At 60.4% G+C, this 14,639-nt stretch overlaps 1 protein-coding gene across 10 annotated transcripts; it reads left to right on the top strand.

Annotated features, from left to right (window-relative positions):
- The first annotated feature begins 7 nt into the window (after positions 1–7).
- Positions 8–10,468, top strand: ARFGAP1 (ARF GTPase activating protein 1). Of its 10 annotated transcripts, none has more exons than XM_020875397.2 (14): positions 8–167; positions 2,949–3,012; positions 3,214–3,323; positions 3,437–3,608; positions 4,067–4,167; positions 4,552–4,638; positions 4,943–5,039; positions 5,750–5,806; positions 6,280–6,312; positions 7,030–7,059; positions 7,717–7,773; positions 8,246–8,305; positions 8,839–8,915; positions 9,814–10,468. In XM_020875397.2, the coding sequence occupies exons 2-14, from the start codon at positions 2,953–2,955 to the stop codon at positions 10,154–10,156; spliced, it is 1,284 nt and encodes a 427-aa protein (XP_020731056.1). In that variant the 5' UTR covers positions 8–167; positions 2,949–2,952; the 3' UTR covers positions 10,157–10,468. The 10 variants fall into 10 exon arrangements, with proteins under 10 accessions (XP_020731056.1, XP_020731060.1, XP_020731059.1 ...); XM_020875398.2 differs by lacking the exon at positions 8–167 and adding an exon at positions 631–651; XM_020875401.2 differs by lacking the exon at positions 7,030–7,059 and having other exon boundaries at positions 6,280–6,300.
- The last annotated feature ends 4,171 nt before the right edge of the window (positions 10,469–14,639 follow it).

The following is a 14,639-nucleotide window of genomic DNA, read 5'->3' as shown; positions in this document are numbered from 1 at the left end:
GAGACCCTGCGAAGCGCGACGTAGCCGGAAGCGGGTGGCGACCGGGTGGGCGGCCGGCGCGCGTCCTCTGTGCTTTTCGTGGCGCGGCGGACCCTGGCCCGACCCCCGCCGGGACCCCCGCCCTGACCCCAGCCCGATCTGGCGCAAAGGATCTAGCGCCCTGCCCGGTAAGCGCACGACAGAGACCTAGAGGTCCTGGTTCCCCCTGGGGCTGGTCCACGGCCCCTCCCGGCGACCGCCCCCGCCAGACGCCCACCCACCTTGAGGCAGCCATCCACAGGATTTGGAAGCGCCCACCTCGCCCTCCCCCAGTCCTTCCGGGGCTGGTCCACGGCCCCCCTTCACGCCCCCCCCTCAGCACCCCTCCTCCGGCCGTCCCCGCCCAGACCCCCACGCACCCTGCAGGGCTCCCCAGATCCCCAACCTTCTTTCCTCTGAGACTGTCACGGGCCCTTGTTCATCTGCACCCCTTCCGTAGGGCGAGCCGGCCCTGCCCGGTCCCCTCCTTCGGATCCAAGACCTGGTCCGGACTCAGGGTCCCGTCGGGCCTCTTTCTGAGTTCTGAAGGGTCTTCCACTCCTCAGAGGGAAGGATCCTCGTCTCGGGGTTGAAGAGGCCGGTCTCATCGGGAGCGGCAGCCACCCCTTGGCGGTGGGTGACCGTGTTGCGGGAGGGAGAGGAAACTGAGAGAGGACTTTGGAATCCTCCCTCAGTTTATGTACGTCTAGTAGAAGGACTGTGTTTCTCATCTGCCCTGTTAAACAGCTTCTCACCTGCCACAGATGTGAGAGCTAACTATGCTCATTTGGCGCAGACTTAAGGGTCCAGCCACTATGGGTTTCTGTGCCAAATGGGGCTGTCATAATGGTCCAGGGGATAACTAGTGTTGAAGTTGGCTTTGGCATCTCTTCCCCACCCAGCAGAAGTGCACAAGTAACAGTGCTTTAGGGTGAGAAACGGTTGTCCTTCCATGTAGGTGCTTTGAGGGCTCAGGTGGTTTCAGAGAAAGATGAGCATGATTTGTCCCTGTTGCTGGTGACAGCCCCAGGCGGTGTGCTTAAGTCATCCCTTTAAATCTCAAGTGTTGAAGAAGTTCCCACTGAGGGAACTGTGTTCTAGGGTCTGACAAGTGGCTTCTCTCATGAGCTGAGAAAGTGTCTTGATTTACCATTTACTGAAACCACGTCCTCTTGCAGAGAGCTGTGTGTTACCATCTTGATTTCAAGTATTAAAGCAGGAGTTCTTGGATTCTTTTTCAGGATAAACTATGGTTTTGAAAGAAGGTATTTGTTTCTCATGTATTAAAGTTAGTATTTCACAGAATTAAACGGTCTTCTCATGCAAAAAAGTTGCTCTTAAATCCATTCCACATCATTCACTTTCCTGTGAGTTCACTTTTACAGGTTTCCCCCCGCTGTCATTCTGCCAGTCCTCACTCTGCCTTTTACACAACTACAAATTCAGGGCAGGCTCACCCTAGTTCTGACTTCTGTTTGCCTGTGTCCTGTTGGCCAGAGCAGGGGCCCTGGGCAGGCACAGTTCTATGGGAAAAACTCCCAGGGGCCACCCATTTTTGCCTTCCTGCTGTGGGTATAGCATGAGGACAGGGTCCCCCCTTGATGTGTTAGGCCAGGTGCCAGGGGCCTGGGAAGTTTGTGGGTTCAGGTGTCTGCCTTCGATACCTTCAGGAGCAGCACAGAGACATACAGAGCAGAAAGGTCTCTTGGGCAAACCCTTAGTTTGTTTCCCTGGATTGCAGAAAGCAGATATTTGTTTCCTAACTTCACCTAGCTTAAAAGTGGGTCTGTGAGTGTTTGGCATTCTAGATTCAGGAAGCGTGGTTGTGGGGACAAGCCGGCTCCCCTTGAGGAGTAACTGAAGGTAACAGGCAGATGAGGACCAAGATACTCTTGGGTTTTCATGCTGTTGCATTGGCAGGGATGCTGGTGGGAACAGGCCCCTCTCAGATAGAGGGCGCAGGGTTGGAGGTTGCAAACACCGCTAGCAACCCAGGCATGTGGCTCTGTCTCTGACAGTGGCCTGTATGTCCTCGACGGGACATGACCTGCCAGGGAAGCTGGAGGGACAGTGGGCACACTCTGGTCCCAGGACCCCGGCCAGGTTAGGGTTAGTTTACACCCAGCACCATGCTGGGTACCCTTTCCCTCCCTGTCTTGATTCTTACTGTATCAACTCTCCTGGTCATGAATTAAACAGGCCACCATTGAACTTGAACTTGGCCGAAGCTAGGAGATCTATGAGGACATGAATGGCTTTTCTCTTCAGCCCAGGCTGTGTGGCTGCTGTTTCCCACAGCCTCCCCATGAGGCATTGTGGCAGATCTGCAGGTCCATAGGCCCCTGCCCATGCCCTGCTGTGGCCATGCTCTCTCTCACCTCCATCCTTCAGGTGGCCCCTGGGAGGCCAGCCTTGTCCCATGTCAGTCAGGACCACCGCTTCTGCCCCAGGCCTGGAACCTCCCTGCGCTGGCTTGAGGGGGGTGGAGCATTGCCAGGACCGAAAATGTGGGTCTCCCTGACTTCAGGTACCATCAGCTTGAGTCCAGTATGTTGCTGTGAAGGCAGGAAAAGAGATTTAGCAGCCAATTCTGAGCACATTTTATAAAGCCCAACCCTTTGCTAGGAGCTTCACCAGAAACTGACGTTCCATAAATTACACAGTCTTGATGCAACTTGGTAAGCGGCCTCTAGTAGCTGCACATTGCTCCTTATGATCACTTTATTGGCCTGGCAGCATCCACACTGCTTTGGGCTTTTCCTTGCGCTGGGAGAACAGGTTCCCACAGTGAGGGACCCCTGCACTGCCTGCAGTGAGTTGTCCTGTTCCCTAACAGCTTCCAAGCAGCTTCTTGGGGTTCCTTGAGGTTATATCTTGTAGTCTATTTGCACTGGCGGTTGATTTTTTTCTGAAAATCCTGTTTTTCTCAGCACCATGGCCAGCCCAAGAACCAGGAAAGTTCTTAAGGAAGTTCGGGCGCAAGATGAAAACAATGTAAGCATCTGTGTTTCCTCGACACCCAACGCAGGTTTCAGGAACCTCTCCGGGTGGTGTGTGGTCTCAGAGTCCTCTCTCCCTGTCACCATTCGCCTCATAACCAGCCTCCCTGTTCTTGCTCTTGGGGCCACCATTGGGTCTTGGGGGTCCCTGGGTCCTGCCTCGGCCCCTGGACAAGCCCCTGGACACCCTTCGCAGGTGTGTTTCGAGTGCGGCGCCTTCAACCCACAGTGGGTGAGCGTGACCTATGGCATCTGGATCTGCCTGGAGTGCTCGGGGAAGCACCGTGGGCTTGGGGTTCACCTCAGGTCAGTGCGTGGAGGTGGGGAGGAACAGGCCCCCATGTAGGTTGGCCCCTTTCACCCCTGGGCTCTGACTCAGGGGGCAGCATCGGTGACCAGGCCAGCCCTCTGCCGTGCAGCTTCGTCCGCTCGGTCACGATGGACAAGTGGAAGGACGTGGAGCTGGAGAAGATGAAGGCGGGCGGGAACGCTAGGTTCCGGGAGTTTCTGGAGTCTCAAGAGGACTATGACCCCTGCTGGTCGCTGCAGGAGAAGTACAACAGCAGGGCTGCTGCCCTCTTCAGGGACCGGGTGAGGCAGGCCGCCCGCCACGTGAAGGCTGCTCCAGCCACGGGCACGGAGATCCCCTGTGGCTCTGACCATGGAGGCCACGTGCCGTCCACATGGAGACAGCATGCATGGCCTTGGCTCTTCCCACCTGGGGGACTTGGAGGGCCTGTGGTTTACTGGGCTGAGGATGGGCTTTCCTCCCAGCCTCCAGGAAAGCACTGCTTCTAGACATCTCTGTGCGTGTGGCTAAAACTCTCCTGAGAACTGCAGTGCCTGCTGGGGGAGGCCCATCATTTGCGGTGTAAAAAGGGGACCTCAGAGACCAAGAGCTTACCCGTTTGGCATCCACACCCCGCAGAGCCGCCAGCCCGTGGTGTTAAGCCAGAGGGGCTGTGTGGGGGGCAGGGAGTGCACTGTGGTCAGGAGCATTCAGGCCACTTTGACGGACCCCTGCTCTCTGACCCAGGTTCCCTTGGCAGGTGGCCGCTCTGGCCGAAGGCAAAGAATGGTCTCTTGAGTCATCGCCTGCCCAGAGCTGGACTCCGCCTCAGCCCAGGACGCTGCTGTCCTCTGCCCACCGGTAGCTACTTGTCCAGCCTTCTGGCCAGCTCCGTGCTGGGTTCAGCCCAGCCCCTTCCTCTTGCCCCTTCAGTAGTGAGACTCTGGTCAGAAGGGCTCCAGACCGCAGCCCAGTGCTTGCTGTGGCCTTGATCCCCCTGGTTTCCCTGCAGCCTCCCCTGCAGGCTCAGGCCAGCATGGAGCTACTGTGGCCCCCGTCTCCCCAGAGCAGTGCCTCCCCTGCTTCTCATGAGCTTCAGCCGCTGAGCCTAAGCTTGAGCTGCCTTCTGCTCAGCTTAGTTTTCAGAGAAGCCAGGTGTGAGCAGGTGGGCGTGACTGCACCTCCCAGAGACCCCTGCGGGCATGTATCCACTCTCTTTTGGCCTCTTTTGACCCACCATTGCAGAGCCTCTGGCCAGCTGCAGAACTCCACTGCCTCTGGGGACAAGGCTTTCGAGGACTGGCTGAATGATGACCTTGGCTCCTATCAAGGGTAGGGTTTCAGGTGGGCTCAGGGGAGGCTGGGGGCAGGGGCCACTGTGAGAGTGGCTGAGGCTGCTGCCCATGTGTGTGGTGGGTGCAGGATTAGCAGGCCCTGTGGGGTCCTGAGTGGCAGCTTCAGGAGGGTGCTTGAGTGAGAGAAAACCACTGAGAGAAAGGCCGTGATTCTTTCCTGGAACCTGCCTGACCTGTGGACGAGTGTTTCCCACTTCTGGCAGTGACCTGGTATCTGGGTCTGGGTGCCTCTGCACCCTGTGGCTGTCAGGAGCAGGAGGCCTGTTGCCTGTGTCCCCCAGGGCCCAGGAGAACCGTTATGTGGGATTTGGGAACACGGTGCCGCCTCCAAAGAGGGAAGACGACTTCCTCAACAGCGCCATGTCGTCTCTCTATTCGGTGAGGATGCCATCCCAACCCCCCGGCCCCGATGCCCCAGGGCCTCCTGGAGACCAGCCATCCTAGGATTGCACTGGCCCCATTCCCCTTTCCTTCACTGACTTTGCACCTTAAAGCTGGGCTTATAGGGTTTAATCCCAATTGTGTTTTGTCTTTCATTTGCTTTGGCTACAACATATAACACACATGCCCCAGGTTTAGCAAGGCATGTTTTCCCCGGAGACCTCGGGCTCTGAGTGGAGCCTGCCTGGCTGCCCCTTCTGGCAGGGCCGCCCTATTGCATGGGTTCTGGGCTGAGTCTGCTCCAGGGGAGAAGGGGCCATCAGCCTGGCCTGTTTTTCAGAAGCGCTTCCCAGGGTGTGAAGTTCGTGTCCCTGTGTCCCTTCCATCCTACCCGCAGAAGCTGAGCGTCTTTGTCAGGTCCTCGTGAGGGTGCCTCCACATCTCTCCGGGAGGCACAGACCCAGTGGGCATTTAATCCAAATGACTGGCTTCTGTTAGGAGGCTCAGGGGAGATGACCTCGGACTCAGAAAGGAGAACGGGTTTCATGACCCCTGCGGCCTGGTGGGAAGGCCTGTCTCTGGGGAGTGGACCTGGGCTGCTTCTGGGGCCCCTGGTTGTGTCTTTCCCACGGAGCATGGGTGCAAAGAACGCCCTCCTGTGTCTGCGCGTAGTGCTGCCACATGGCTTATGTTTGGCTTCCTTGCAGGGCTGGAGCAGCTTTGCTACCGGAGCCAGCAGGTTTGCTTCAGCGGCCAAGGAGGGCGTAAGTACCCGTCCTGCGACGCCACAGGCTGGGCAGCCAGGGGTCCTGACAGGGCTCCAGCCACAAGTTCATCTGCCCCACGGGAGTTTCTGTGAGCGGCCCCTCTGCCAGGGACCCTGCGAGCACCCAGGGTGCTGGGGAGAGGAGAGAAGTATGACCAGCTGTGCTCAAGCGAACAGCAGAGCCCGCTGGACGCGGCCCCACCCTGCCTGGGGGCCCCGCGTCCAGAGCACAAAAGTCGGCATTGGGCCTGCTCCCTTGCCCTGGGTGCCCCTAACCTACCCTGATGGTCTAGCTCCTGGGGGAGCAGGTTTGGAGGGCAGCTTTGCGGTGCCTGAGAGCCACTGTGGAGTGAGTGCCAGTCCTCGTGGCCGTCAGGAAATGGGCCTGGGCATCCAGTCTCTGCAGATGCGCAGCTCCGTCTCCCAGTGTCGGGCGGCTGACCAGAAGACCCTCTTTGTGCTTCCTTTCAGGCGACAAAGTTCGGGTCCCAGGCAAGTCAGAAGGTACTGGAGGAAGCCTTTGCTTTGGCACTGTGGGGGTCTCTAGGCTGGGTGGCCTCCACGTGCCCTGCGTCGGGGGAGGAGTGTGTTACACCAGCAGTCAGGCGCACACAGGCCTGCATGGAATTGTCTCTCAGGCTCCCACGTCTCTGTGTCACTTCAGGCGCCTGTGGGTTTGGGAGGTGGAGGCCACTGTGCCTTTGGCCTTGTGGGGAAGGAGGCCATGTGCCGGGTCTGGGCAGCCACGGGTGGGAGACCCAGCACTCCCTGGGGATGGGGGTTTTTATCCCAAGTATACAGCATCCCTTGTCTCTGTTAGTGCCCTCCCTTCTCTGGCCACGTTGGGGCCCAGTGTTTGTCTTGTTTTCAAACCTTGGCTCGCAGTCCTGGCGATCCCCTGTGTGGTGTCCGGCCCTGAGCTTGGTTCAGGATTTGGGGTAACGGCTTTGGGGCCGGCAGAGGAGCCTCTGAACCATGCAGGCCCCTCCCACCCTGAGGGCTGAGCTCCCCCAGCCCCACTCAGGGACGTCTCTAAGCCCCCCTTTCACTTGACTTCCACCCCACCTGCTGCTGTCATCCTGGGAGGGTCAGATGGGAGGAGCTGGGTCTAGAGAGGGTGTGGTGCCCGTGTGACCCTGTCCTGGTGGTCGCGACCATGGCGCCTACCGCCTTGCTCTTTCTCTTCCCCCACCCCTGTCTCCCCACGCTGTCTGGGTAAAGTTCTGGGGTTCCAAGCAGCAGCCAGAGCTGGTAAGGCCCCGTTTGTGCTCGTGCATGCCCCCCAGCCCCACCCCCCAACATGTATCCGGCACGCGCCTGCACTGCAGCCAGCATGTTGGGGCTTCCATGTGCTCACACTCAGAGCTGCTCCCCAATTCGATGGGCTCCCGTTTGAGCATCTGGGTCACAGGCAAGAGGCATGGGGTCCAGAGCTCAGGGCTGCCGTAGGGACGCCAATGGGCCAGGGTACCCTGAGGTCTACAGGGAAATTTTCATGATGTGATTCAGTTATCTTCAGCTGAATAATCTGAAAGAGTCCGGTCCTAGTGGTGAGGACCCTGCACTGTGGTCGTCTCCCCATTGTCCTGCCTGCCCCCGACCTGACCGCTGGCCTGGCCTGGCCTCCCCCCACCCCCAGCTCCATCCCTTCCGTCTGAGCTCCCTTGGGGGTCCCTGGAGGGCAGATGGGACTGGGGGTACCCCTGTCTGTATGAGGGACAACGGGGGCTCTTCAGGAGCCCATAGGCCAGGGACAGCAGTGCCCAGCCTCCACGACAGCCAGGAGCATCGTGTGCTAGTGGCTCAGCGTTGTCAGCCACCTTCCCTCCACAGGCAGTTTGCCATCCTGAAATGAACATGCCGCCACACGCACATGACTTTTCTTCATCGTGTCTTTCCTAATAACAGGCGTCGGAGTTGGGCCACAGTCTGAATGAGAGCGTCCTCAAACCTGCCCAGGAGAAGGTAACATGGGGAGAACTGGTGTTCAGCTGTGTTCAGTTCCCAGGGCCCTCATTCGAGGGGCAGTTGCTCCTGGGGGCTCTGTTTGGGTCCTCAGACTCCCTGGTGTCCTGGTGCCTGTGGGCCCTCATCCTGGGCTCAGCAAGGCCTGGCCTTGCGCCCTGCTCCTGCGTGGCTGGGCATGCGTCCTGCCACTTGCCCTGGAGGCCCAGACAGGCAAGGGAACATGGGGTGGCCAGGGCAGGACAGTGCCAGCCTGTGCGGGAGGTAGGGGGCGACGCAGAGAACACCAGGGGTGGGGGTCCAGTGAGACTGGCCCGGGCTGCAGGGTGGTTGGCCGGCCCTCCCTTTTGCTTCTGGGGAGGGGACAGCGCAAAGACAAAGCCCCTGGAGCCCGCGCTGGTGGGCGGCGGCCTTCATCAGTGCAGGCAGTGGGCGTCTGCTGGGCTGTGACGACGCTGTTCCCATCCGCCAGGTGAAGGAGGGGAAGATTTTTGATGATGTGTCCAGTGGGTTTTCTGAGTTGGCGTCCAAGGTAGGGCAGCCCCGCCTGACGTGCGGGCTCGGCTGGAAGCGTCTCCATGTTCCAAGGCACCCGGAACCGCGAGCGGGGGGGGGGCCAGCGCTTCATGCGCATCTCTTCTTGGTCCAAAGGGCCTGTAGGACCAAGGAGGGTCAGGCAGATGCTCCGGTGCTGACAGCCTGAGGAACATGGAAATCCCTGGCCGAGCACCGGTCCCAGCCACTAACCTGTTGCTATTTTCTTTCACTCTTTTCTTGCTGCGGCCAACCTTCCTGGTGAGTGTGCTGCGGGTGGCCTGCCTCTCCGCCTAGCGCTATGGGTGGGGGCGCATTCGTCCTGCTTCCCAGCCCAGAGCCTCTCCGCAGGCTCTCCCAGCCGTGGCCTCTTAGGCCCACACGGCAGGCATCCCTCTGTCCCCGTTCGATCCTGTCCAGTAAACTGGCCTGAGTTTGGCGGTGTCACTGCATTTCTAATCTTCACCCTGGTCTTTGGACACTGTATGCTCCCAGCAGAGCTCGACTGAGCTGCCTTCCGCTCTCTTCCAGGTCCAGGGAGTTGGCAGCCGGGGCTGGCGGGATGTCACTACGTTTTTTTCTGGGAGAGCAGAGGATTCATCAGACAGGTATGCTGTGTCCATTCCTGAAGTGGGCTTCCTTCTGAGATCTCCCCCAGATCTCAGAGGCTGGGCGTCTCCCTCGGCCTTGGGTGATAGTCAGAAGCCCCTGGAGCCCTGGAGGTGCAGAGAGGCCTGTCGGTGCCTCAACCTCCTGCTCTGAAGCCCTGCCTTCTACCTTGGAAGCTACTGCTGCCCGGGTGGTGGGGGCGGTCTCAGCCTTGCCCTTGTGGGACAGGCTGAGGGAGAGGAAGGACCGCTGGGCTTTGACCCACCTCCTCAAGGCCTCCAGCACTCAGGGCTCTGCCCAGGCCTTCCTGCTAGGAGCCAGGTGGGCCAGCTTTCTCCTCCTCTGACTCGGATGGGACCCTGGGGCTCTGATGGATGAGCTTATGACCAACCCAGAGCGCAGCCACTCTGCCAAGGCAGGTGCTGTCAGTCTGCCTGCTCGTGGACCAGCCACTTCCTCCCAGTGCTCTTGGACGTGTTCAGTGGTGAGGTTGCAGTTGGGCAAGGAATTCTCATCCTTAGCTGGTTCCACTGTGCAAAGAAGGGTCAAGTCTCTGGGTTTTCTTCCCCTTATTTGTTGCGGGAAAGTAGTATTTTACATTTTCCTCTGAAACATCCTCCATGTGGGTGGGACTGATGGAGGGTGGGCTCTGGTGGCAAGCGGCCTGAGTCCTTCCAGCAGGTTCCACGGCCTCAACTCCATGGTAGAGCCACCCTGAGGCTGGGCATCCTCTGCCCTTGAGGAGGGCAGAGGCTCCAGGACCCTGAGGGGCGTGGACCAGGACTCTGGGTTGGAGCTCGGACTTAGCTAGGGAGAGGCTGAGGGGAGGCCAGGTGGCTTGGGGCCCCCATGGTGACCTTCCGGTTTGGGGAGCTCAGAGAGCCCTGTCTATCCCAGACCCCCGGAGGGCCCAAGCTACCAGAACAGCGGTGGAGACAACTCCCAGAACACCCTCGACCAGAGCTTCTGGGAGTCCTTCGGGAGCGCTGACCCTGCCAGGGCCCACCGGTCCCCAAGCAGCGACAGCTGGACATGCGCGGATGCCTCGGCCGATAAGAGGAGCTCGGACAGTTGGGATGTGTGGGGCTCGGGCTCTGCGTCTGCGTCCAACAATAGGATCAGCGACAACAGCGACGGCGGGGAGGCCTGGGGGGGTGGTGGGGAGGGCCGGGCCAAGGTCGCCAAGAAGGCCACGCCGCCACCTGCGGTGGACGATGGCTGGGACAACCAGGACTGGTAGGGCCCCAAGGCCAGGTGCAGCGGCTGCTCTGCCTCCTCCCTCTTTCCATTCCATCCAAGAAATGCCGGACGTGCAAGAAGACAGCCTCAGCCGAGACCCAAGAGCCACGTGCTTGTGGGAGTGGGAGCACTTCTGCGTCCCTGTGCTCGCTTTCCAGGGAACCCAAGCCGGGTGCTCTCGCAGGCAGGGCTCCCTGCTGCTGCGGGGCCAGCACACCCAGCCCCTCCCCGGTGAGCTCGGTAATAAATGCTCTCCCAGTGTTGCACGCGGCCACACGTGCTCGAGGCCTGATTCTCCTTGAAGGGACTTTAACTTTCTGTTTGCTCTCTTTTTTCTTTGCAAGAAATTGCCTGAGGTTTGAGCGCTGCCTCCACCTCCTCTTCCCAGTCCTGTCTGTACTAATGCTGACCTGCGGCAGCCCTGCCTGAGTGGCAGCTCTCCTGGCCTCAGTCCAAACCACTGGGCTCCCGTGGAAGCGCTGGGCCCAGGTGGTTGTCAGCCCTGTCCTCCTGGCTGGCTTGGCAGCAAGGGCCTGAGCATCCAGCTCCCCTGCCCCCGCGGGGCTTTGCTGTAACAGCAAAGCACCTGGACACACAGGGTGGTCTGGGCATCGCCCTCACCATCTAAGGGAAGAAAGGTCCCCAGCGGGTGTCTGCCTGGGAGAGCAGCTTTGTAAGGACATACTGGCACTGCCCCCTCCTGCCCTGGTTAGACATGGGGCAGCCAGCAGGTGGCCAGATGGGCCTTCGTTTTCCTGAAACCTCCTGACCCTGGGCACCTGGGGCCACTGGAGGTTCTGGACCAGAGCTGTGCCTTCTGGGTGGTTCTGTGTCCTTCTGTCACGGGGCAGCACTTTGGGGCAGGTGTGGTCCCTGGTGGGATGGTCTTAGAGCCTGTTCTCAGCTCAGTCCCAGTTGTGATGACCAGGTGGGCCTCTGCCTCTTTGGACAGCACACCTGTCGGCCGTGCAGCTACCTGCGGCCCCTGGCTGCTGTGTGCTGTCCCACCCAGGCTCTGGCTCCAGGAGGCCAGGCCAACCACCAGCTGAAGCCTGGCCAACCCTGCCACCTGTCTGCCCCAGGCTTCCTTGCCAAGACTCCAGGGTTGACTAGGAGACACCTCAAGGCCAGTCTTTGCCCAGCTTAGCTTCATTTTTGGGACCTTTGCCCAATGACCTGTTCATCTTCTGGGCCTCTGCTTTATACACGAACCGCTCTGCTGCCACCGTGTCCAGTAATCACTCCCAGATGGTGGCCCTGCCCCGCAGGCCCAGGCCTGCAAGCCAGATGATGGTGGCTCTCCTGGGTCTCCATTCCCCGAGCTGGGCCTGATAGGAAAACAGAGCAGGACTTCCTGCTGGCTGTCTGGTCGTGGAGGCCCTGCCCCCTGCACCTCCTCCCCAAGGGGCCAGGGAAGCTCTGCTCAGCCCTAAAGGCCCCTTGCTAAACATCAGGACTGGGGTTCTTGGGGCCACCTCCCCACTGTGGAGGCCCCACCTGTACACTGGAGTGAGGGCCACAACGGCTGTGCAGCTTCCGGAAGGTTGACAGGACTCACCCAGCAGAGGCCAGCCTGGCCCCATCCTTCCCTTTCTGCTGCTGCTGCTAAGTCACTTCGTTTGTGTCCGACTCTGTGTGACCCCATAGATGGCAGCCCACCAGGCTCCGCCGTCCCTGGGATTCTCCAGGCAGTAACACTGGTGTGGGTTGCCATTTCCTTCTCCAATCTTCCCTTTCTGAGGGCAACTCAAACCCTGGCTGAGCTCTGACCCCGCCAGGTGGGCTGTGAGGCTTGGGTGCGTGGAGCACCTGCTGTATGCAGGGACTCCTGGGTGTATGCACAGGTGGGGGGCTGGATGGGGTCCGGCCGGGAGTGCTGAGGACCTGACTGGCTCAAGAGCGCCTTGGTGTGCTGTGTGGTTGTGTACACACGTGTCCCGAGCACCTGTGATCCATGGATGTGCAAGGTCGTGTGTCAGTGCTATCTGAGGCAGCTGGGCCAGGCGCCCTCTGCTGGCCTCCACTTGGGTCGGCAGGGCCCACCTGCACCCCCAGTGCCCAGTGCAGGGCATCCACCAGCTCTGCAGTGGTGGCTGTCCATGGTGGTGTCCAGCCATAAGTCTGAAGCCATAGGCGGCTCTCAGGCCACGGCAGGTCTCAGGACTGCCTTTGCCTCAGGTCCTCAGACCCCTCCTAGCTGCAGGAGCACCAACCACGGGGCAAGGCGGAGGCCAGAGTGGTCTCAAGCTACCTGGAGCAAGGCTGGAGCGCTGGCTAGATCTAGCAGCACCTTCCCGGTGGCTGTGGGTCCAGGGAGGACAGGAGCCTCCACAGGAGTTGGAAGGGCCTCACTCTCCAGCAGCGTCCAGCCCGCGATATTTGCCCACCAGCCCCTCCCAGTCTCCAGCGAGTATCACAGCCCTGACTGGATGGTGGCCTCTGCTGGCCAGCAGCCCGAGGGCCCTGTGTTGCGCCTGCCTCCCCCAGAGCACCTCTGCCTCCAGAAGCTGAACCCAGAGGGGCCCTGGCAGCCTCGGAGCACTTGGGAGAGGGGGCTGGTCCAGATTAGAGTCGGGTGGCTCTGGGGGGTGTGTCCTGGGGTCCAGCAGGGGAGTGCTTGGGACCTAGACTGGGTGCCTTTCCCCGCCCCCACCACGAGCCTTGGTTGGGTCAGGCCCTGAGGCTGTTGGGTGGGCTGAGAGGGCTTGGGAGGGGCTGTGCTTGGCTGGCCCTCACAGACGGGAGGGTTATGGAGAAGGGGCAGGTGTCGAGGAGGCTGGGCAGGGCAGAGTGGGGGTGTCCTGGGAACTGGAGAGTCCCACAAGTGGCTGGGGTTTGGGGTCACAAGTCCTGGGAGGCGATGCTGGATGAGAGAGGAGGCTGTGGCTGCTGGTGTGACCCTGGGGTCCAGTTGCTCCAGGCTGCTACTCACCCAGGCCACCAGAAACCCCCTGCCCATTACTTATAGCTTGGCCCCCAGGGCCACATGTGATCTTGGTTCCTGAGGGGCCTCCCCCGTGGGCTTCTCTGGGACAGACCCTGTGAAGTGAAGGGTACAGGTGTTTGTCCCTTGGTACTTTGGGCCCCACCCTGCAGGATGATGGGTCCTTCATGCTGCGGCCTGTGTCCCCCGGCTCTTAGATGTTCTGGGCAGCAAATAGAAGAGCTGGTTGGGGGGTGGGGAAGGGGCGGAGGCTCCGGGTGGGTGGGGATAGGCCAGAGCAGTGACGTCGAAGAAAGGGGCCTCATAAGTCACGGCCTTCCTGTGGCTGCAGTGGGACGGGAGCACACAGGACCAGGGGATGCTGCCTGGGGACAGAAGCAGGTTGGTGACTCGCCTGGAGGCTGGGTGGGCAGGGGCTGCTCCTATTAGGGGCTGCTCCAGTTGTGTGATTTGAAGATAAGCTTGACCTTCTAGAGAGGTTTCAGGGTGGGGGGAGCTGAGTTCCTGGGGGGGCAGCAGGACCAGATGCATGGGGTTGGGTGGGTGTGGGGCCTGGCCCCCTAGGGTCACAGGTGGAGGAAGGCAGACGCCATCGAGGGATCCTCATCACAGCCTTGATCTCTCTGCCCCTGGAAGGGTCCCACGGGAGTTCTGGGGAGGGGAGCCTGGTTTCAGAGTGTGGAGGAGGGTCCAGAAAGGTCACCAGGTAAACTGTGGCTTGTGCTCTAGCCCCTTCACAGCCCAAGGACACTGTGAGCCCCACCACCAGGGGTATGGCTGGGCTGGGGGTCCCAGGAGCCTGAGATCCTGCCCTGCGTCCACCTCTTTTTTGTCAGCGGAGGCCTGGAGGGAGCCCCCCAGTACTCAGTCCCCCTTCAGGGCTTCCCCCTGCCTCACTGAGATGCCGGCTCTGGGGTTGAGAGGCTGGTGTCCTGGGGGGCAGGTTCTCGGCCAGGGCACCTCCTCCTGGGCTGGCAAGCAGGCAGTACAGCTAGGGTCCTGCTCCAACTGGGGTCCCAGCTTGACGCTGCTCAGGGCGGCAGGCAGGACCACCTACCTGCCCCCACTTCCTCCCCAGACCTCTCAGCCCTGATGCTGGCCACCCCACACTGGCCTAATGACAAGTAAGTGGGCAAAGCAGAAACCAGGCCCCGTGTGGGGCTGTCGAGAACATCACAAGGATGGGATGCAGAAGCTGATAGTGGGCAGGTGAAGGGCAGCTGACCTGTGGACCCAGGAAGCCCCCCAGGCCTGTTGGACACTGGCCCCCATAGACAGAAGGATGGGTGTCCAGAGGAGTCTGGGTGGGGCTCAGCCCCTGGCCCACAAGGGCAAAGATGAACAAACTCTGGCTTAGAGATCAGGAAGGGATGGACGGATGAACGGATGGTCAGACAGGTGGCTAAGTGGCCTCTTCTCCTCCCGCAGGCTGCGCACCATGAGCGTCCGCGTACGTCCTCACCTTGCAGTCGGCATCTGTCTGTATCTGAGTGTCACCCTGGGGCTCAGCCAGGGACAAGGTGAGGACACGGGTGAGGGT

Source organism: Odocoileus virginianus, chromosome 9, assembly GCF_023699985.2.
Source record: "Odocoileus virginianus isolate 20LAN1187 ecotype Illinois chromosome 9, Ovbor_1.2, whole genome shotgun sequence".
Taxonomy (NCBI): Eukaryota; Metazoa; Chordata; class Mammalia; order Artiodactyla; family Cervidae; genus Odocoileus; species Odocoileus virginianus.
The sequence above is the reverse complement of the archived record's forward strand: the minus strand, read 5'-3'. Positions and strand labels throughout refer to the sequence as shown.

Excerpts from the sequence above, each read along its gene's own strand:
- ARFGAP1 (XM_020875397.2), top strand. The coding sequence starts at position 2,953 with ATGGCCAGCCCAAGAACCAGGAAAGTTCTTAAGGAAGTTCGGGCGCAA. Across the intron at positions 5,807-6,279 it reads CTTCAGCGGCCAAGGAGGGC|GCGACAAAGTTCGGGTCCCA; the intron begins GTAAGTACCCGT and ends GCTTCCTTTCAG. Across the intron at positions 8,916-9,813 it reads GCAGAGGATTCATCAGACAG|ACCCCCGGAGGGCCCAAGCT; the intron begins GTATGCTGTGTC and ends TGTCTATCCCAG.